Consider the following 22,725-nt stretch of genomic DNA (forward strand, 5'->3'; position numbering starts at 1 on the left):
TATTCATGAAGGCTCCAGCTTTTCAACTTTGCCTGAGTTGGGACAGCACGGTGGCACAATGGTTAGCACTGTCCATGTGGAGTTTGCACATTCTCTTTGTGTCTCTGTGGGTCTCACTCCCACAACCCAAAAAGATGTGCAAGGTAGATAAATTGGCCACGCTAAATTGCCCCTTAATTGGAAAAAAAATTGGGTACGCTAAATTTTTTTTTTAAAACCTTGCCTGAGGTGTGGTGACCCTCTGGTTAAATCACCACCAGTCAGCTCTCCCACTCAGAGGTGAAAGCTGTTCATGGTCCTCTGGGACTGTGGCAACATTTATATTTGGATAAAAATATCAATTGCAGCACAAATGTTTTTCCTTACGTTAACATTGATGGAAGCTTGAGAAGACTTGTTTGCTTTCCTAATATTCTGGTCCCTTGTGGTGGAGAGAAATATTGGGCAACGTTTTTCATTCTCCCAAGAGGTGATTCTAAATAGAATAAGAACACCAATTTAAAAAAAATTATAATGCTAGGTCATTTCAGCTGACATGTAAGAGTCAACCATATTGCCATGGCTCTGGTCTTAGAGGCCACACTGGCTATGCATGGCACATATCTGATAATTAGGCTGTTTCATTGAAAATGATACTAATTTTATATTCCAGAATTTTATTTAATTAATGGAATTTAAATGCCCCAGCTGCAGTGGTGGGATTTTACCTAATTCCTCCAGATCACTGGTCCAGGCCTCTAGATTGCTTGGTCAAGTAACATAGTCAGTATGTTAAGGTATTAGTTTTGTTTCAAAAATACGCTAAGCATGTGTTATTGAACTGATGCAATGTTTCAGAAATTTTCTATTGTGGATTACAAAGAACATTTGCAGGCTAGACTAAACTATGGATTTAATAATTTTAAGGTACACTTTGATCAGGCTTAAAGCTTTTCAATAAGTCTTCTATTTATTTTCAGACTGATGTTTAAATTTAGAAACAAAATCAGGAAAATCAAATATGAACTTGGATAACTAACTTCTTTCACCTCCCGTTCAGTATCACAATTTATCTTATTCCATAGTATTTCTTTGGGAGGCATAAAGAGGAAATGTGATATATATATACCAGGTTGCCTTTTACTTCATATAGTTAGTCTTGGGTTTAATTTGGTGATGTAATATCCCTTCATCAAAAATGTAGAGCTGGAAGAAAAAAAGTTGGTTCTTGCAAAAGGTGATTCTATTACTCTGTACAATGTCTTGAGCTTTTCTGATCCTATATGCTTATAATTTGAACACATTGTTTTTTAAAATAAGTTTAAAGTACCCAATTATTTTTTTCAAATTGAAGAGCAATTTAGCTTGACCAGTCCACCTAACCTGCACATCCTTAGGTTGTGGGGGTGAGACCCATGCAGAAACGGGGGAGAATGCAAACTCCACACAAGCAGTGACCTAGGACTGGGATCAAACCCGGGTCCTCGGCAGCGTGAGGTTGTAGTGCTAACCACTGCGCCGCCGTGCCACCCCAAACACATTGTTTTTTTTAACTGAACGGTTTAAACTCTTCTTTCAAAATGCAGATTGAGTTGATTGACAGAGTAGATGACATTTATCGAAATACCACTTGGAACCCTGCCGGCTTGAAAGGATATGGATTGCAAATAGAAGAGGTAAATAATTCAAAATTATGCTGAAATATTTTTCTCAACTCTTGTCTCTGCTACACAAAGTATGAGCTCGACTGTTCTAGTCTTGTATATATTGATTTGAATTGGTGCCTGTCATTTTTAAAGCTGTCTTCATAGGTCAATAATGAGTTTGCTGCAAAGTAATGGTGTGTGCTGTCAGGCTTATTTTTCAACAACTCTTGTTGCAGTGTTAGTGCAAATGAACTGTATTCGAGTAGGCTCATGAAAGCGTGAAGTAACATTCATTATCTGTCTGCTTTTTAACAACTGTGTACCTCAAATTGATGTATTTTGTGTAAATCCTCAATTTGTTCAGGCGTATATCTCGAGAGAGAGAGAGAGAGAGAGAGAGAGAGAGAGAAATGTGTATTCCAGGATACAGGGCAGATAAGAAAGGCCTGCACCCTGTGGTGGATGAAATCAAGGCCGTAAAGACTTTGTATTTGGATACTCTAGGATGACTGTTGCGTAACTCCTTCAGAATTGGGTGCTAACCTGGGCAGAGGACGACTACTTGGGATTCTCACAGGATAATACCACCTTCAGCACTTAATTCTTGTCTTTTCATGAGGAAGGGCTTCATGTCCTCCATGGGATTGTCCTTGGACTCCACCTCTGGGCATCATATGGTGCAAATTTGACAATGTGGGGCCTTTCTGGGTCCTAGCTTTCATATATTTCGTAGATATCGGGAGGGATCTAAAAAGTTTAAAGTCATGACAACGTCTTCTAAAGCCATGAAATACAACAGAGTTGAAATCTCTTTTCGGCTTGATAAATTGCTATGGGAAATTCATCTCAAATTTGGCCACTTTGTTGTCACCCTTGTACATGTTACTGAAAAAACATCAAAGGTGGTCATGGCAGGCACTGCAAGATCAAACCTTCGCAAACCTAAGCTATCACTAAGCTAGTCCCCCTTGCCCGCATTTGGTCCATAATCCCTCTGTACCCACCCTGCCCATGTAACTGTCTAACTGGTTTTTAAAGGACAAAATTGTACCCGCCTCTACCACTGCCTCTGGCAGCCCATCCCAGATGCTCACCACCCTCTGGTCCCTTTTGTATCTCTCCCCTCTCAACTTAAAGCAATGCCCTCTAGTTCGAGGCTTCTCTACCTTTGGGAAAAGATGCCGACTATCTACCCTATCTGTGCTTCTCATCATTTTATAGACGTCTATAAGATCACTCCTATGCTCCATCCTCTCATTATAACTCAAACCATCAAGTCCTGCTCGTATCCTCGTAAATCTCTCTTGCGCGCTTTCCAATTTAATAATATCCTTCCTATAATAGGGTGTCCAGAACTAAAACAGTATTCCATGTGTAATCTTAGCAATGTCTTGTATAATTTCAACAAGACACCCCAACTCCTATATTCAATATTCTGACCAATAAAACCTAGCATACTGAATGCCCTCTTCACCACCCTGTCCACCTACGACTCCACCTTCAAGGAGCTATGAACCTGTACTTCCAGATCTGTTTGTTCTGTAACTCTCATCAACTCCCTACCATTGACTGAGTAGGTCCAGCCCTGATTTGATATACCAAAATGCATCACCTCACATTTATCCAAATTAAACTCCATCTGCCATTCATCGGCCCACTGGCCCAATTGATGCACTGATCCCTGGTCACAGCCTCCAGTTTGAAAAACTATCCTCTACAATCATCCTTTGGCTTTGGTCGCCAAGCCAATTTTGTATCCAATTGGCTACTCACTCTGGATTCCATGAGATTTAACCTTTTGCAACAACCTACCATGCGGTACCTTGTCAAATGCCTTGCTAAAGTCCATGTGGACAACGTCGACCGCATTGCCCTCATCTACCTTCTTGTTTACCCTTTCAGAAAACAATCAAATTGGTGAGTTATGACTTTCCCCTTACAAAGCCATGCTGACTTTAAATCCTGTCCCTCAGAATACCTTCTTACCCCTTACCCACTACACAAGTAAGGCTAACCGGTCTGTAGTTCCCAGGCTTATCCCTACAGCCCTTCTTAAACAAGGGCACAACATTTGCTACCCTCGAATCTTCAGGCACCTCTCCTGCGACTGTCAATGATTCAAATATCTCAGCTAGGGGGTCGGCAATTTCCTCCCTAGCCTCCCACAACGTCCTGGGATACATTTCATCAGGTCCTGTTGTTAGTAGCTCCTTCAGACCACTTTCTGAAAGCTGGTGGCAGATTTTCATGACCTCTCCCGGTTGCTTCCCAAAACCCTCTCCCTCTGCCGGTTCGAACAGGATTTCCTTCTCCCTATCAACTCCGCCCAGCCCCTCAAAGAATGCTTCTATCCTCAGACTTGAACTCATCATTGTTATCTGTTTTTTGATTGCCCACTCCCATTTACACACAATGCTATGAATATGCAATTAATCTCCAATTTACTGACAACAAAGGTGATCAGACTCTGTAATGGCCTAATAGCTGGTCAGGTCAGAGTATCCCGGAGGACAATGGATCTTGAGTGAATCATTCTGGCTGAACAGGGACATCCTGTGTATTCCCACTAACGGCTTTAATTCTGAGTGGGACAGTGTAACTCAGGCCAGGTGTGGGTGTATACCTCTGACTCACTGCTAGCAGTTTTACCCTCAGTCTGTTAACCCCTAAATTGCCGACTACATCTTCGATCCCATTTCTCGATCCAATTTCCTACATCTCCCTATCTTAACCTGTTGTCCAATTGTTTGGCAGAGCAGGCGATACAGACATTCAAAAATGGAATGAAGTAATAGCCAGGGTGTTCCATGGACACCAGGTTGACTCAATTCCTCTTTGACTACCGAACCACACCTCACCATGACAGGAGTCACCAGGGTAGAATTATTGATGGGCCGATGACAACGTACTAGGCTGAACTTGTTATTTCCCAATTTGGCGGGCAAGGTGAAGTCCAAGCAGGAGAGCCAAAAGAGGAATTATGACGCCAGAATGGATGCCCGAAAGAACATGGGAGATACTGTGTACTTACAAAACTTTGGGGATGGCTCAGTTGGAACCCTGGAGTCATTTTGCATAAAAAGGCACCTGGCTTCTATAAAGTCAAAGTCCAAGGAAAGGCCGTGAAAAAGCACCTGGACCACCCGAGGAGTAGGCAGTCCACTGCAGTGGAAACAATGCCAGTTGCGGCCGCCTCAGCCTGTGGGGGACCATGGGTCATTCCCCCTGACAGTGAAGATTCAGGATCTGAGGTGGAGGCTGAGGATACATGTTTTCCTCTAGAGGCCAGCAGAGAGGACAAGGCCCCTTTCATAACCCTCAGGTGCTCGTCAATGAATCCCCAGTCCACTTCACACCCCGATCCAGTCCCACCTGCTACAGCCCCGAGGACTAGCGGCAAAAGGCGGAAGAGGCCCCATCACCATGGGAGTGAAGGGGATGAATCTGATTTTAGGCGGGAGGGATGTTAAAGCCCTCACAAAGACCCTGGGGGAATCGCTGATTGATCACCCTGTGAGCTTTGTGGAATAGGAGTTCCTGTGTTGAGTGGGCGGAGGCCTACCCAATAGCAGCTCACCAACTGGACTTTAAATCTTGATTCGCACACCTGAACTGGCAGTTCCGATCATTTGTTTTTTATGCCACGATTGCGGCTTCGTTTACGTTTGAAAATAAACTTGTTCTGCTTTTTAGCCTGCATCTCGTGGAATTATTACAGGGTCATTTAGATTAAAGACGTGAGCTGTCTCAAACTCAAGGTGTGATTGTCATCATGCAAGATGTACAATCAATATAGCCATGCACCTTATTTAGGAAAGGACCTTGGGGTTGTAACACCCATGTTTGTGGCCTGCTTTTAAAAAATCCGTTCTGGACTGAAATACATCAGACAGGCATTGAGGCAGCTGCAAGTCAACTATGCCATTGAGGAAATAAACAGCAATACTTTGAAAGTGAGCTCTCCCCATTCTGTTCCAACTTCAAGTTCACTTGAGAACTAACCACCTGGAAATTCATCTACAAGGGAACTTGCAGCTGACTGAGAATCCTCTGCTTACAAAAAGTTGTGACTTCAACTAAAAGCATCAACTCATCTAATAAATTACCGGCCTGCCACAAAAGAGACTGAGACAAAAATTTTCTTTTTAAGTCTTTGTGTGAGTAATAGCATCTGTGAGGCAAATGAGTGAGACATTTCATTTCAAAACCTCCTGGAGCAAGTGTGGGATATTAACCTTCTTGATTTTAAAACTCTCAAAACATTTTGCTGCTGAAGTTATTTAAATTGGGATCATTACTCCGAGGGTGAGAAAATACACAAAGCTTGTATGCGAAACACACTGATCATGGACAGTAAAAGAACACATTCTATCTGCGACAATATTAATCTAATTGTAAGAAACATTTGCCTATCCATTACTGGATGTCAAACAAACAGTCTGATGATTTAGGAGTTGAGCAAGGTGATGAGGTAGACCTGGATGTTTCCAGCATATATGGGGAAACTGATGGTGGTTATGAATTTAAAAAAAAAAAATTAATTGGTTCATGGGGCTTGACAAGGCCAGCATTTCTGTTGTCCATCCCTAATTGCCCTTGAGGAGGTGGTGGTGAGCTGCCTTCTTGAACTGTTGCAGTCCATGTGGTGAAGCATGTCAGGATTTTGACCCAGTGAGGGGAAGCATGTAGATATAATAGGGGCTATGGATAGACCCTGGAGGGAGTTGGGAGGTAACTGAGCAGGAAGAAGAAGCCATAGTGGGTGATTCTCTGGTTATGATCAAATTGATAGGAATGGAATCAACTGGCAGCAACATCACAGAGCAGAAGACAACGATACGATAGATGAATATGGTACGGTAAGCCACGTTAAAGATGCTGAAGACAGGTTGAGAAGGACAAGGATAGATTCATTATCATGTTCACATTCACATGGTATGTAATTTGTGACTTCAGTGCTGTGGCAGGGATCTGCTTGGAGTTCCGGGAAAGATGGGCACAGGTTTTGGAAGTGACAGTCATTTAGATGTTCCGAAGAAGTATGGAGATCAAATGGTAGTTTACAATTACAGAGGGGTCGAGGGGTTTTTTTTTTGTTGAGGGGTGGGTGATAACAGCAGATTTGATTGGGGAGGGGACAACACCTGAGGAATCATTAACACTAGCTAACATGGGAGCTCGGAAGGGAAGTTGTGTGTTTAGTTTAGTGGGAATAGGGTCAAGGAAGCAGGAATAAAAGTAGAAAACACTTGAATTACTCAGGATGGCAGCTTCTGTGGAGAAGCACAGATTTAGATTTCAGGTCGGTGTACAAGGGTCGTTGAAGGCAGTCCCAGTGAATAGAGGAAAAGTAAAATAAAAACTGAAATGCTGGAAATACTCTTTGATTTGATTTAGTATTGTCACATGCATTGGTATACAGTGAAAGGTATTGTTTCTTGCATGCTGTACAAACAATGCATTCTGTACATAGGGAAGGAAAGAGAGACTGCAGAATATAAAAGAGTTAGAATGAAGTTTTAGAAGCATAGATCGAGAGTAAAAGATAGAATTAGAGGGTATGCTGGGCACAGCTTGTAAGAAGTCGTCTCGCTCCGGCGCCATTTTGGAATGTGGCTCAACAGGTCACTCAGCAGGTCTGGCAACATCTCGGGAAAGAGAAACAGAATTGATGTTTCAGGCTGATCATCATTTAGCAGAATTCAGTTCATCTACCTGAAATATTTCTCTCTCCACGGATGCTGCTCGATTTGGCGAGTAATTTTATTTATATTTAAATTTCCAGAATCTACAGTATGTTTCTTTTGTAATTGAGGGTGATAGGTCAATTGTGTGAAGACACCTTTGATTGAAGTGAATAAACAGGGGTAATGCACTGCAGACACAGAGAATTCCATTTATGACTTTGCAAAGAGCCATTTTAGTGTGGACAGGAATAGGAGGGAATAGGACAAGAAAGGAGGGATTTGACAGCGTGAAGACACAAGCTTGGATCTGTGACATCGGGGCGGGTGAGGGTTTTTGTGGGGGAGGGTGGATTTCTAACCCCCACATTAGGTGAGTTTGAATCAGATGGGATGCAAAAAGCAAAATGGAAATCAAACTCCAAACCACCCACGTCCGGTTTCAACAGATGAGAGTGGGGAGGGGATGGCGGTGCGCAGGCAACAAACCCAGTCACAGGAGGCAAGTTGGTCATTTTAAATATTACTATGAAATTTTGCCTTGGTATGAATCACCATTTTAGATCATTCCCCCTACCTTCCTCCCTGATGGGGCCATCATGATCAAGGACCATGAATTGAAAGGGAAGATTGGAATTGGGTGATAGTTAGAACAAAGAACAAAGAAAATTAAAGCAATAGGAACAGGCCCTTCGGCCCTCCCAACCTGCGCCGATCCAGATCCTTTATCTAAACCTGTCGCTTATTTTCCAAGGATCTATTTCCCTCTGTTCCCTGCCCGTTCATATATCTGTCCAGATGCATCTTAAATGATGTTATCGTGCCCGCGTCTACCACCTCCGCTGGCAAAGCGTTCCAGGCACCCACCACCCTCTGCATAAAAAACTTTCCACAAACATCTCCCTAAAACTTTCCCCCCCCTCACCTTGAAATCGTGACCCCTTGTAATTGACACCCCCACTCTTGGAAAAAGCTTGTTGCTATCCACCCTGTCCATGCCTCTCATAATTTTGTAGACCTCAATCAGGCCCCCCCTCAACCTCCGTCTTTCCAACGAAAACAATCCTAATCTACTCAACCTTTCTTCATAGCTAGCACCCTATATACCAGGCAACATCCTGGTGAACCTCCTCTGCATCCTCTCTAAAGCATCCACATCCTTCTGGTAATGTGGCGACCAGAACTGCACGCAGTATTCCAAATGTGGCCTAACCAAAGTCTTATACAACTGTAACATGACCTCCCGACTCTTGTACTCAATACCCCGTCCGATGAAGGCAAGCATGCTGTATGCCTTCTTGACCACTCTATCGACCTGCGTTGCCACCTGCAGGGTACAATGGACCTGAACTCCCAGATCTCTCTGTACATCAATTTTCCCCAGGACTCTTCCATTGACCGTATAGTCCCCTCTTGAATTAGATCTTCCAAAATGCATCACCTCGCATTTGCCTGGATTGAACTCCCATCTGCCATTTCTCTGCCCAACTCTCCAATCTATCTATATTTTGCTGTATTCTCTGACAGTCCTCCTCGCTATCTGCAACTCCACCAATCTTAGTATCATCTGCAAACTTGCTAATCAGACCACCTATACCTTCGTCCAGATCATTTATGTATATCACAAACAACAATGGTCCGAGCACGGATCCCTGTGGAACACCACTAGTCACCTTTCTCCATTTTGAGATACTCCCTTCGACGTGAGTTAACAAGAGTAGATCGATTGAGAGTAAGTTCCTTGAGGTAGGATACCAAAACCAATTTCAAAGGGCGGAGGGATGACACGTGTGAGAGAGCAATAGTTGATTCACATTGTTATGAATGCCAAAATGTTTTTGAGATTGACTAGTTCAAGTCTTTGTACCACTGTGTATCAGGTAAGTTTTCTTCAAAATGCAAAATTTGCCCCGGTGTTGTATTCTACTACAGTATACCCGTTTCCCAGGTTGGAAGTTGGGACAGGTTTAGTCAATTCTTCTCCACATACAACTACACAACTATCGAATACCATTTTGGGCACGTATAATCAATACACATGCTGCCAAGTGTTTGTTCAGGTACCGGGCTGGATTATGTCAGTTAACCAGTTCCCACCTCTGTAAAGGTGATTGCAAGGGTTCAGTACTGTTAACAGCTGCTGAAAATTCCTTGCACTAGGGTAACATATGGATCATGTAAATATCTGTACAGGCAGGAAAGGTGCTAAGTAAGTGCAGGTTCGTCTGAATGCTCTCCTCGGAAGGGGTCATTATTACATTCAGCATCCACCTGATGTTCGCAGTTAGCTGCCTACCCTCGACAAAGCCCGTCTGATCCTCCGCGACCACCTCTGGTACGCAGTCCTCCAGTATCATGGCCAGGACTTTCGTGAGTATCTTCGTGTCTACATTGAATCGAGAAATGGGTCTGTATGATCCGCATTCCGCCGAGTCTTTGTCTTTTTTGGGTATCAGTGATATCGTGGCTTGTGTTAACGAGTCTGCTAACATGTACCGTAGGTGTGGGGCTAGGGCAGGTGCAAATTTCTTATGGAAGTCCGTTGGGAACCCGTCGGGTGCCGGTGCCTTCCCTATCTGCATGGAGTTGATGCTCTCCATGATTTCTCCCACCTCCCCTCTCCCCCCCCCCCCCCCCCCCCCCCCCCCCGTCTATGGTCTCCCACGACTGGTATGTCCAGTTCATCGAGGAACTGTTTCATCTCCACGTCGAGGAGTTTGTAGGTGTTCAGCCCTCGGTAAAAGGTCTTGAACGCTCGGTTGACCTCTTTTGCTCGGTTACCAGTCTGTCTCTGCTATTCTTCACCTGAGCTATCTCTCTTGGCTGCCTGCTTTCTCAGCTGGTGAGCCAGTAGGCAGCTAGCCTTTCCCCCCTGTTCATAGAAGGTCCTCCATGTCTGGCGGAGAGGCAGCACAGTCCCGCACAAACATGCTCACAGTTGAACGAGTCTTTGATTTTTCCTCTTACAGTCTTTCTCTGCACAACCCTCATCATTGCTTTGTCTGCCCCTTGCCAATGCCATTGGTTCATACGAATGAATTTGCATCCTCCTGGGTGTTAAAGTACTGTTCTTTCTTCTGGCATGTGACCCAGAGCCTGGCTGGAAACAGCAGACCAAATCGAACCTCTTTCTTGTACAGGGCAAACTTCACCTTGTTGAATTTGATCCTGTGTTTTGCTAGATCCGCCCCAATGTCCTGATAAATTCAGATTTTGTCTCATTCCCAGGTGCTCGATTTCGTTTGATGCGCTCAAGATCCTCTCAAGATCCTGGTATCGGTGGAGCTTTGCAATAATCGTCCTCGGCTGCTCCCCAGCTTGGGTTTCGGCCTGAGCGACCAATGTACTCTGTCGGGCTCAAAGGGGTTGGGGAGGTTGTCTCTCCCGACTAAGCTGCCCAGCATTCGGGTGATGTAGCCCGTCGGATCCCTGCCCTCAATGCCTTCCGGCAGGCCCGCGATCCGAATATTTTGGCGTTGGGACCTGTTTTCTTGGTCCTCAACTTTTTCCTTTAAGTTCCCCAGGCCTCCACCAACATTTTCATGTCAGCTTCCAGGGCGACGATTCTGTCGCTCTGTTCTGTTGTGGCCTTCTCCAGGTCAAGGATCATCTTTTCCTGCATCTCTACTTTCTTCCCCAGCCCATCAATTGTCTTTTCCATGGTGGCCATCGCCTCTGCCAACCCCACCTTGACTGCCATCTGGATTTCTATCCCGATTGCCTCTTTCATGGCGGTCATCCCTTTCATAAGAAAGTTCTTCCATCCAGCCCTAGGTGGTGGTGGGGGGGGCGGGAGGCTGATGCTTGGGTCATTGGTCTCCCTCTCTCCTGGGTGGCTGGGTCCCCTTCACCTCATGGGTCCGCCGCCTCGCCCGCCTGCTGTTTGTAACATTTTCCGCCACTTCTGCTGTCTCTTCGGCCCCTTGAGCCTGCCTGGTTTGGAGAAGAGTCACCTGATGTGCGTCCACTCAGCACATCACCATCACCAGAAGTCGTCTGCTGCTGGTTCCTAATGCTTTGAATTTTAAATGTTCAACTCGTATTTAAACCTCTTCATTGCCTTGCTTCTTCCCATCTCTGTAACCTTCTCTAGACCTGCAATGCCATTCCTCTGATTATAGCCTGTTGTGCATCTCTTCTTCCCCCCCCCCCCCCCCCCCCCCCCCCCCTTCCACCATTAGTAGCTGTGCCTTTACCTCCCCAGGTACCACACTTCACAATTTCTCTGCGTTGTCATCTCCCTCGCTTCCTCCTTTTAACATCATCCTTCCAACCCACCTCTGACCAACCTTTTGGTAAATCCTCCTAGATTTCTTTCTTGGGCTTGGGCATCCTTCTACATTAATACGGCTATTTCAAATGCAAGTGGTTAATATTAATACATTTTTTCAACATTACAGATCATTGTCAATAAAGAACCAACAATGGTGAAAACAGGGCAGAAACACTATAATATGGCTGGCAGCTATCCGGAAAACAAAGATGCTTGGGATGTAAAACCTCTGCTTGAGGTAAGGAAGAGTTAAAGTGAGAATATTTTAATTAAGTACATTTAAGGAGCTATTTTTGTTACTGACTGAAGCTGTCATACAAGTCTGAAGGAACAGCTACTTCTAAATCAGTGGCGGACAACCTAGGCTAGCGAGTGGAGCGCATGAATGGGCCTCCATCTCCGTGGTTGCAAGATTGAAATCGGGCATGTTCACTTATCATGACCCATGAATAAGATTACATGCATTTAATACATGCTGAATATTTCATAATGATTTACTGAAAATGCTATTTCATATATTAATAGAACTGTCATCAGCTTTAAATGGGGAAAAACAAAAGAAACATTTAAGATTCGGTATTTATTACAATTTACTCTGTCTAACAGTTTAGACTCTAACCAAAGCTAATAGCAGCTACAACTAAATGTTCTGCATTTCTTAACTGCACAGATATGTTCTTGAGATATTTATTTTATTTATATTTATTTATCTTTTATTTTGATAAACCCTACTGCTCGCAAAAAGGTTTACTACTGTTATAAACACATGATTATAAAGAAAACCTTGCAGGACCAATAAATTGTAAAAGTGTTGGTACTTAAATATTGGCACAGTGGCAAGCACTGCTGCCTCACAGCATCAGGGACCCTGGTGAGATTCCGACCTTGAGTGACTGCCTGTATGGAGTTTGTACATTCTTCCTTGTCTGTATGGGTTTCCTCTGGGTTTTCAGTCCAAAGATGTGCAGGTTAGGTGGATTGGCCATGCCAAATTACCCCTTAGTATCCAAAAGGTTAGGTGGGGATATTGGGTTACTGCATTGGTTTGGGGTGTGGGACTCGTTAGGGTGCTCTCTCAGGGTCAGGGCAGACCTGATGGGCCAAATGGCCTCCTTCTACGCTGTAGGGATTCTATAAATGAGGAAAACCTACCACTCACTCTTCTCTCGGTCTTGCTCTTTCTCGCGGCCTTTTATTTCTCGGCTCTGCTCTCTTTTTCTCGCTCCCTTATATTTCCCAGCTCCACACTTCGCCTCATTCATTCTTGTGCCTTTTTCTCTCCCGGCTCAGCTCTCCATTTCGTTCTTTCCGATGCCCGTTTATCTCTTCGGCTCCACTCGATCTAGCTCTTTCTCATCTTCTTTTATTCTACTGGCTTTTCTCTCATTCATTCTCTTTCTCATGTTCTTGTATTTCCACAGCTCCGCTCTCGGTCTCTCAAATTCCGTTCTTGCTCTCTCAAAATTTGTCCCGCAAGCCACAGTCGGAACCTGATGTGTTGCATGCAGTCCAGGGGCCGCAACATGCCACCAGTGTTCTAAGTTATAACAGATATATTCTATTTGACGATTTCCTAAATTCTAATAAAATAAATTACAAGATATTAACTGTCAAAATGCAATATGCACTTTTGCAACCTAGGTATGCACTATTTAAAAATAAGGGGTTGCCCATTTAAGACAGAGATGAGGAGAATTCATTTCCTTTGAGAACTCCCTTCCTCAAAGTCAGTGGAAGCAATTCTTGAATATTTTTAAGGCAGAGTTAGAGAGATTCTTGATAATCCTACTGTACAAAAGTTACAGAGGAAATATCCAAATTTGTTATGCTTGTATGTGTCTTGAGTTAACTGACTCAAAAAATAAAGTTTTATTTTCTATGTTAGCTTTCAAATATCTTTTTTTTTTGAAGAATCAATGTTTTTTTCATTGTTCAGCAATTCAGCGCTGATATCGCCGCAAGAGCATCTAAAGCTTGCCTTGCACATCTGTTCACTTACCAAGATTTTGAACATGGAACACTTGGGCTAGCTTATGTTGGATCTCCAAAATCACGTGCATTAGGTGGCATTTGCCCTACACGTAAGTCCAAATGTAAATGAAATTTTAATTTTTAAAATTTGCTTCAGTGGCGAAGAAATAAGTGGATTAAATGCTTTGTCATTTTAAAAATTGATTATATTGGAACAAAATTGTTGAAAATTGTTGAAGTCAAGTTAAGAGATGATGGGATACTGTAGGACTAATACTGTAGGACGCGTGCGCATGACGGGCAGAGAGTCTCATCGCTAGTTGCACATATTGGGAGTTCATGAGCACACTACCTGTGATTGGGTGCTGTTAATTTTAATGGATGAGAAATTGTGTGAAACATGCCAACAATTTCCTGATGTGTGGGGTTGGGCAAGGTTTTTTCTGTCAATAAGTGTGTGATGTGAAAATAAAGACCCTTGTAATCTTACGGAGACTAGAAAAATGAGCATATTTTGTTGTCTTCTTTTGGGAAAAGCATAATCCATAGCTGTATCATCTAGAAATGTTTATTTTTACCAGCCTATGATCACCCAACCATGCAGAAGCAAGTTTTCCTAAATACTGGACTAACCAGCACAAAGAACTATGGGAAAACAATCCTCACCAAGGTAATTATACGTTGCTTCTTAAGGTTTCAGACTTGTCTTAATTTTTTTCTTCCGCTTTGATGTAGTCGAGCAGTTATTTTTATGTATGGATTTATTTGAAATTGAGAAGCTAACTTGTACCATTGTTGGGGATATTCATTCCTTGTTAACCTGGCCTTTCTGCTGGTATATGATATTACAATTTGTTTTAGCTGCGCGAGCTGCTGATATTTCAAAAATATAACCATGCTTAAACTGAGAGTTTCCAATCTCAACAAAGCTTATTTAAATTGAAGAACATGTACTGTTATTTTGGCGTACCAGGGCCTCCATTACTAAAAATCAATTTCATAGGTAATACTGCATTGCAGTTAGTCTCCTGTACCCTTTTATCCCTTTCCCAACGCTTCCCTCCCCATCCACAATAATTCTGTGCACATATATGTCATCCTAAGCTAGAAATGACTGTTAACTTGCTGGTATTGAATTTGACTGGGGAAGGAAAGGATGGAACAGGGGAGGAAAACCAACTGGGTGCAAATCGGCATTTTTCCCTAACTATTTTCTTGTGGACTCTTGATTTATTTCTCCATTTAAGGAAACAGTCTCTGATTCTGTTCCAATTCATATTAGATCCAAGGACGAGCCATACAAATTGGCCAGCAAAAGCAACAGACTTGAGGATTGGGAGCAGTTTAGAACTCAACAAAGGAGTACCAAGGGATTGATTAAGAAGGGGAAAGTAGAGTAAGAGAGTAAGCTTGCGGTGAACATAAAAACTGACTTTTAAAGTTTCTATAGGTATGTGAAGAGAAAAAGATTGAAGACAAATGTATGTCCCTTACAATCAGAACCAGGGGAATTTAGAATGGGGAGCAAAGAAATACATACATTGGTTCTGTCTTCACAAAGGAGGACAGAAATACCCTACCAGAAATATTGGATTTAGTGAGAGGGAGGAACTGAAGAAAATCAGTATTAGTAAAAATGGTGTTGGGGAAATTGATAGAATTGAAGGCCAATAAATCCCCAGGACCTGATAATCTGCATCCCAGAAATAGTGGATGCATTGGTGGTCATCTTCCAAGATTCTTTGACTCTCTGACAACTCCTATAGATTGGAAGAAAGCTTATGTAACCCCACTATTTAAAAAGAAAGGTGGAGAGCAACTGAATTATAGACCAGTCTGCCTGATCCTGGTAGTGGGGAAAATTCTAGTGCTCACTATCAAAGATTTTATAGCAGAGCACTTGGAAGTCAGTCGTAGAATCGGATAGAGACAGCATGGATTTATGAAAGGGAAATCATACTTGACAAATCGACTGGAATTCTTCGAGGATGTAGTGAGTAAAGTTGATGAGGCGGATCTAGTGGATGGTTTACTAATGTCCATTAGGGAAGAAAGACCGTACTGGGTCTAGCCTATATATGACTCCAGACCCACAACAATGTGGTAGACTCTTAACTACCTCATGCAATGATCCAGCAAGTAACTCAATTGTACCAAACTGTTGTCATTGTTCAAGAAGGTGGCACACTTGAGACATTTAGGGATCGGCAACAAATTTTGGTCTTGCCAGTGATGGCCACGGCCCATGGAAAAAATTACCTTCTATCAAGTCCCAACTGCTCTTGTTTTTTCCCCTTTTCTCTCATGTGACTATCTTTTTGGAGACTTTCTCTGGATTTCAAAGTTCCTCCCTTTCCATTTTCAGACAATGCAAAAGGTATAAAATGACTCGCGAGTGAGGAGGGAATGGAGTAACAATTCCAGTTCATTTGTAACATTCTAGGATTTCTGTGCAACTTTCCCCCTTAATCTTGTGGCCCTTTGTTTAAAAAAATTAGCAATGCTTGGAATGGAAACAAATCAGGTTCAGTGCATTTAACATATGTTTCTGGAAACATACAGATGATACATACTTGATTTTAAACCTGTAATCATTTGATATTCTGGATTTGTTTGGGACATGCTCGACTTTTTCAATGGTACACATCGGTACAAACAACGTAGGTAAAAAAAGGGATGAGGTCCTAAAAGCAGAATGCAGGGATCTAGGAAGGAAGTTAAGAAATCGGATCTCAAAGGTAGTGACCTCAGGATTACTGCTAGTGCCACGTACTAGTCAGAGTAGAAATGACAGGATATATTGGATGAATATGTGGCTGAAGAGATGGTATCGGGGGGAGGGTTTCAGATTCCTGGGGCATTGGGACTGGTTCTGGGGGAGGTGGGACCTGTACAAACTGGACGGGTTACACGTGGGCAGGACTGGAATTGATGTCCTAGGGGGGCTATTTTCTAGAGCAGTTGGGGAGGGTTTAAACTAATATGCCAGGGGGATGGGAACCTAGGCAAGGAGTTAGAGAAAGAGGGAGCAATGATAAAAACAAAAGGTAGAAAAGTGATAGGTGGAGAAATGAAGGACAAAATTCAAACAGGGCAAAAGAGAAAAAAATGGGAGCAAATAAAACAATTTGAAAAAGACAAACCTAAAGGCTCTGTGCCTTAATGCATGGGGCATTTGCAATAAAGTGGATGGACTAATCGCGCAGATATATATAAATAGGTATGATATATTTGGGATTACGGAGACGTGGCTGCAGGGTGACCAGGGATGGGAACTGAATGTCCCAGGGTTTTCAGTATTTAGTAAGGACAGGCATAAAAGAAAAGGTGATGGCGTGGCACTGCTGGTTAAAGAAGAAATTAACACAGTAGTGAGAAAGGATATTAGCTCTGACGATGTGGAATCTGTATGGGTAGAGTTGAGAAATACCAAGGGGCAAAAAACATTAGTGGGTGTCATATATAGACCCCCAAACTGCAGTGGTGAGGTTGAGAATGGCATTAAACATGAAATTAGAAATGGATGTAATAAGGGAATATCGGTAATCATGGGTGATTTTAATCTTCACATAAATTGGGCAAATCAAATTAGCCACAATGCCGTAGAGGAGGAATTCCTGGAGTGTATACGGGATAGTTTTCTTGAACAATATGTGGAGGAACCAACTAGAGAGCAGGCCGCCTTAGACTGGGTAATGTGTAATGAGATGGGAATCATTGCCAATCTGGCTGTACAAGACCTCATGTGGATGAGTGATCATAACATGATAGAATTTTTTATCAAGTTGGAGAGAGCGAAGTAGTTGATTCAGAGACGAGGGTGATGAATCTTAATAAAGGGAACTATGAAGATATGAGGCGTGAGTTGGCCTTGATAGATTGGGGAGAGTTACTTAAAGGGACGACAGTGGATAGACAATGGCAAACATTCAAAGAACGAATGGGGGAACTACAGCATCTGTTCATTCCTGTCTGGCAGAAAAGGAAAGGGGGTAAAAGGGCCAATCCATGGCTTACACAGGAAATTAGAAATAGTATCCAAGGAAGAAGCATACAGATTGGCCAAGAAAAATAATAGGTCTGAGGATTGGGAGCAGTTTAGAATTCAGCAAAGAAGGGCGAAGGGATTGATTAAGAAGGGGAAAGTGAGGGCAGCACGGTGGCACAGTGGTTAGCATAGATACCTACGGCACTGAGGACCCGGGTTCGAATCCCGGCCCTGGGTCACTGTCCGTGTGGAGTTTGCGCATTCTCCCCGTGTCGGCGTGGGTTTCACTCCCACAACCCAAAGATGTGCAGGTTAGGTGGATTGGCCACGCTAAATTGCCCCTTAATTGGAAAAAATAATTGGGCACTCTAAATTTATGGGGAAAAAAAGAAAGGGAAAGTACAGTACGAAAGGAAGCTTGCAGGGAACGTAAAGACTGACACTAAGAGTTTCTATAGATATGTGAAGAGAAAGAGATTGGTAAAAAGAAAAGACAGAAACAGGAGAATGCATAATACGGGACAAAAAAATGGCTGAGCAATTGAATACATACTTTAGTTCTGTCTTCACAAAAGAAGACACAAATCAGATACTAGAAATATTGGAGAATGAAAGGTTTAGTGAGAGGGAAGAATTGAGGGAGATCAACATTGGTAGAGAAATGGTGCTGGGAAAATTGATGGGATTGAAGGTGGATAAATCCGCAGGGCCTGAGAATCTGCATCCCAGAGTGCTTAAGGAGGTGGCTCTGGAAATAGTGGATGCATTGGTGGTCATCATCCGGGATTCTATAGACTCTGGAACTGTCCCTGCAGATTGGAGGGCAGCTCACGTCACTCCAATATTCAAAAAGGGAGGTAGAGAGAAAGCAGGGCATGATAGACCAGTAAGCCTAACATCGGTAGTGGGGAAAATACTTGAATCCATTACCAAGGACTTTATAGCGGAACATTTAGAAAGCAGTGGCAGGATCATTCAGAGTCAGCATGGATTTATGAAGGGAAAATCATTCTTGACAAAGCTGTTGGAATTCTTTGAAGATGTAACCAGTATAGTTGACAAGGGGGAGCCAGTCAAATGTGGTATATTTGGACTTTCAGAAGGCGTTTGACAAAGTCCGCATGAGAGATTATTGTGTAAAATTAAAGCGTATGAGATTGGGGGAAATGTATTGAGGTGGACAGCGAACTGGTTGGCAGAGAGGAAACAAAGGGCAGGGATTAATGGGTCCTTTCAAATTGGCAGGCAGTAACTAGTGGGGTACTACAGGGATCGGTGCTGGGACCCCAGCTATTCACAATATATATTAATGATTTGGATGAGGGAACAAAATGTAACATCACAAAGTTTGCAGACGATACCAAGTTGGGTAGGAGGGTGAACTGTGATGAAGATGCAGGGATCCTGCAGCATGATCTGGACAGGTTGGGCGAGTGGGCAAACCAATGGCAGATGCAGTATAATTTGGGTAAGTGTGAGGTTATTCGCTTTGGAAGCAAAAAGAGGAAGGCAGATTACTACCTGAATGGTTGTAAATTGGGGAGGGAAGTGTACAGCAAGACCTGGGTGGCCTTGTGCACCATTCGCTGAAGGTAAGCATGCAGGTGTAGCAGGCAGTAAAAAAGGCTATTGGTATGTTGGCCTTCATTGCGAGAGGTTTCGAGTATAGAAGCAGTGATGTGTTGCTGCAATTATCCAGGGCATTGGTGATGCCACACCTGCAGTTTTGATCTCCTTTTCTGAGAAAGGATGTTCTTGCTCTCGAGGGAGTGCAGCGAAGGTTTACCAGACTGATTCAGGGATGGCGGGACTGTCGCATGAGGTGAGATTGACTAGGTTGGGATTGTTCTCCCTGGAGTTCAGAAGAATGAGAGGGGATCTCACAGAGACTTATAAAATTTTAATGGGTAGATGCAGGGAAGATGTTACCAATGATCGGTGTGTCCAGGGGTCACAGTCTGAGGATTCGGGATAAACCATTTCGGACAGATATAAGGAGACATTTCTTCACCCAAAGAGTGGTGAGCCTGTGGAATTCATTACCACAGGAAGTAGCTGATGCTAAAACATTGAATATATTCAAGAGACGGCTAGATATAGCACTTGGGAAGAATGGGATCAAAGGCTATGGGGACAAGGAAGATTAGGCTATTGATGGCGCTATGGTTAGCATTGCTGCCTCACAGCGCTGAGGTCCCAGGTTCGTTCCCGGCTCTGGGTCACTGTCTGTGTGGAGCTTGCACATTCTCCCCGTGTTTGCGTGGGTTTCGCTTCCACAACCCAAAGATGTGCAGGGTACGTTACATTGCCCCTTAATTGGAAAAATGAATTGGGTACTCTAAATTTTTTTTTTTAAAGGATTAGGCTATTGAGTTGGATGATCATCCATGATCACGATGAATGGCGGAGCAGGCTCGAAGGGCCAAAAGACCTCCTCCTGCTCCTATCTTCTATGTATCTATGAAATGGGGCAGGAAATCGTTGTGTTTTACATGCCTTTTATTTATCTCAATTTTTAAAAAAGACACAAATGCAGTCTGTCTTGAATTTTTAAAGTCACGAATGGCTGTTTATCTAAAGTTTTCATGATTTTAATTGCAAAACAGGAAGCAGATCTTGTCACTACACATGAATTAGGCCATAATTTTGGAGCAGAGCATGATCCAGATACCAACGAATGTGCCCCAACTGAGGATGGTGGTGGGAAATACGTCATGTATCCCATAGCAGTGAGTGGTGACCAGGGTAATAACAAGGTACAGTAGAACTGAGCTTTTAATGTTGGTCAGTTGCAACAGTATTTATTTTGTCAATCCCTATTACAAAGGAATGCATTATCATAAGCCAGGTAAGGTTTGATTGGCTAGCCAACTGCTATTTAGTGCTATCCAACCTTTTTAAATACATATAAGTGAACTCCAACTGTAAAACCTCCTCTTGAGTTAAAAAAAACTATTAGAACTGAAGGAGTGGGTTACCTCTGGATTCTGGATTTGAATCCAATCTAGAGTGATAGTATTAAATTCTGTAAAGGTATTTTGCTAAATGAGTTTGAGCAACAATGTTGCTGGGGCTTCCTCGCTTAAAGCTCACTGTTCTTCAGCAGACTTTTGAGATTAAATTGGGAGGACATGAACTTGGTTGCTGTGGGAAATGGAAACATTCAATCAAGTAGTTTTTTCTATAGTTACGGTTTTTAATATTTTATTCAAAGAACACACCCGTAACCCAAAAACTGAATTGCAGGATGAATATTTCAATGCAATTGAACCTTTGGGCTGCGGATGTGTACCTTGAATAAAATTACATTAAAAAAAAATCATGATGTAGGGTCAAAAAGAGGGAAATTTACTTGGTATTTAAGTCCATCAGATGTGACCAGGGAAACTTTGAGATCGAATGCCTGAAAAGGAAATTCTCAAACCTCTCAGCAGTTCTGAAGGAGAAAAGTGGCTTGGGTTTCTCCTTTTGCTTGCTCCCTGTCAACTTCTCAAAATATGGGCATGTCAATACTTGATAGCTAGCTCTGTACGTGTCTTCTATGATATTGGTCAGGGTTTAATAAGCTGCTGATCCTCACTGTTTCACTGGATCACATGTAAATCATGGCTGACACCAATAAAGCTAAAACCCAGCAAGGAATCAACATGTCCAGGAAGTTGAGGTAATGATTTGGTCAGAAATGGTCATGAAGGAATATAAAATATCTGAAAAGTAATATAATATTGTCTAGTTGGTAAAAGCACTGTCCGGTAATGCATTAAGTCATATAGACATGATGTTGTCATATTTGATATCTGGCTAATACTCCTGAACTCCCGCGCCATGTTGCTTCAGGGCCGGCGCGTTGAGGGAGGCGATCGCGCATGCGCGGGTTGGCGCCGGCGCCACTGCACATGTCCTCGTTGACACCAGCACCACTGCACGTGTGCAGTTCGCGGCGGAATGGGAGGCTGGAGTGGCGTGAACCGTTCCAGCGCCATGCTGGCCCCCTGTAGGGGCCAGAATCGGTATGCCCAGCAGCCCATTCACACGGTCGTGAAACGCGACGCCGTTTCCGACGGCGTGGACACTCTGCCGCTGAATGGGAGAACCCGCCCACAGTACTCTATGTATAACCCTTTTTAAATTTTAAAGTTCCAATTTAATAAGATCCCATAAACCAGAAAACTCTTTTCAAAGGTGTGGCCCAACACACAGCACTCAAGACCTGGTTTGGATGCTCTTGTGTCCTTTCCAAAACAGCATGTTTGAATTTCTTCCAGAGAACAATTATTTCTTTTCAAGTTATCAAACAGTCTGGAAACAGCTTTTAAAAAATGCAGATAGAGAAAAAAACCTTTTTTCAATCTGTGCTGTACAAAACAGTTCAAACTCAAAGTGAAAATAAAGCTCAGAGCCACAGCCAGCTCCCAAACCAAAAACAAAAGTAAAAACACAGAGCCATAGCCCAGCTCCACCCACACAATAACATCACTGAAGCCATGTGATAAGACAAAAACATTTCTTAAAGGGACACTCCCATCACAACACGCATGAAGAATATGACTTTTTCAATGAAATACCGGAAGTTACTTATGGAACTATGCCTCAAAGGGTTCAGCTTTTATCTCTCTCCATCTGCTGTCCCATAACAAAAGGTCTCAATTGACAAAATGTAAAAGCTTAAAAATTAGATCGCTTTGATCATTGGTCTTTATATTAGCAGTGAATAAATGAAATGAAAATTGCTTATCGTCACAAGTAGGCTTCAAATGAAGTTATGGTGAAAAGCCCCTAGTCGCCATATTCCGGCGCCTGTTCGGGGAGGCTGGTATGGGAATTGAACCATGCTGCTGGCCTGCCTTGGTCTGCTTTCAAAGCCAGCGATTTAGCCCTGTGCTAAACCAGCCCCATCAGGTATCAGTGAAAACAAAAATGTTAATTTTTACTATCACTTATGTAAATATATAATGAGATTGAATTCAAGTCAGTGTTTTGCACATTCATGGAGCATAGATTCTTCTTTTTGTCAAGACTTTCTTGTCTATAAATTTTATTCAATGTGCATTTACTCTGATGTAGCATTTGGGTTTCTCAAACATCAATGTGTTGTACTATTAACATCAGTGACATGACAACGTTTTCTTCTATTGAATACGATGCTTCATTAGAATTTCTCCATTCGATGTAACATACATGTGA

At 42.9% G+C, this 22,725-nt stretch overlaps 1 protein-coding gene across 3 annotated transcripts in view; it reads left to right on the forward strand.

Moving 5' to 3' along the window:
- The window catches only part of LOC119967574 (disintegrin and metalloproteinase domain-containing protein 17-like), a 91,006-nt gene that overhangs the window by 37,640 nt on the left and 30,641 nt on the right, over positions 1-22,725 (forward strand). For 2 of the 3 annotated variants that reach the window (XM_038800278.1, XM_038800281.1), the window contains exons 7-11: positions 1,566-1,655; positions 11,710-11,820; positions 13,519-13,675; positions 14,135-14,223; positions 20,148-20,297. In XM_038800278.1, coding sequence (XP_038656206.1) covers positions 1,566-1,655; positions 11,710-11,820; positions 13,519-13,675; positions 14,135-14,223; positions 20,148-20,297 — 597 coding nt within the window. The remainder of the gene's footprint in view (positions 1-1,565; positions 1,656-11,709; positions 11,821-13,518; positions 13,676-14,134; positions 14,224-20,147; positions 20,298-22,725) is intronic. The other variant, XM_038800280.1, reaches the window with a different exon arrangement.

Source organism: Scyliorhinus canicula, chromosome 6, assembly GCF_902713615.1.
Source record: "Scyliorhinus canicula chromosome 6, sScyCan1.1, whole genome shotgun sequence".
NCBI lineage: Eukaryota > Metazoa > Chordata > Chondrichthyes > Carcharhiniformes > Scyliorhinidae > Scyliorhinus > Scyliorhinus canicula.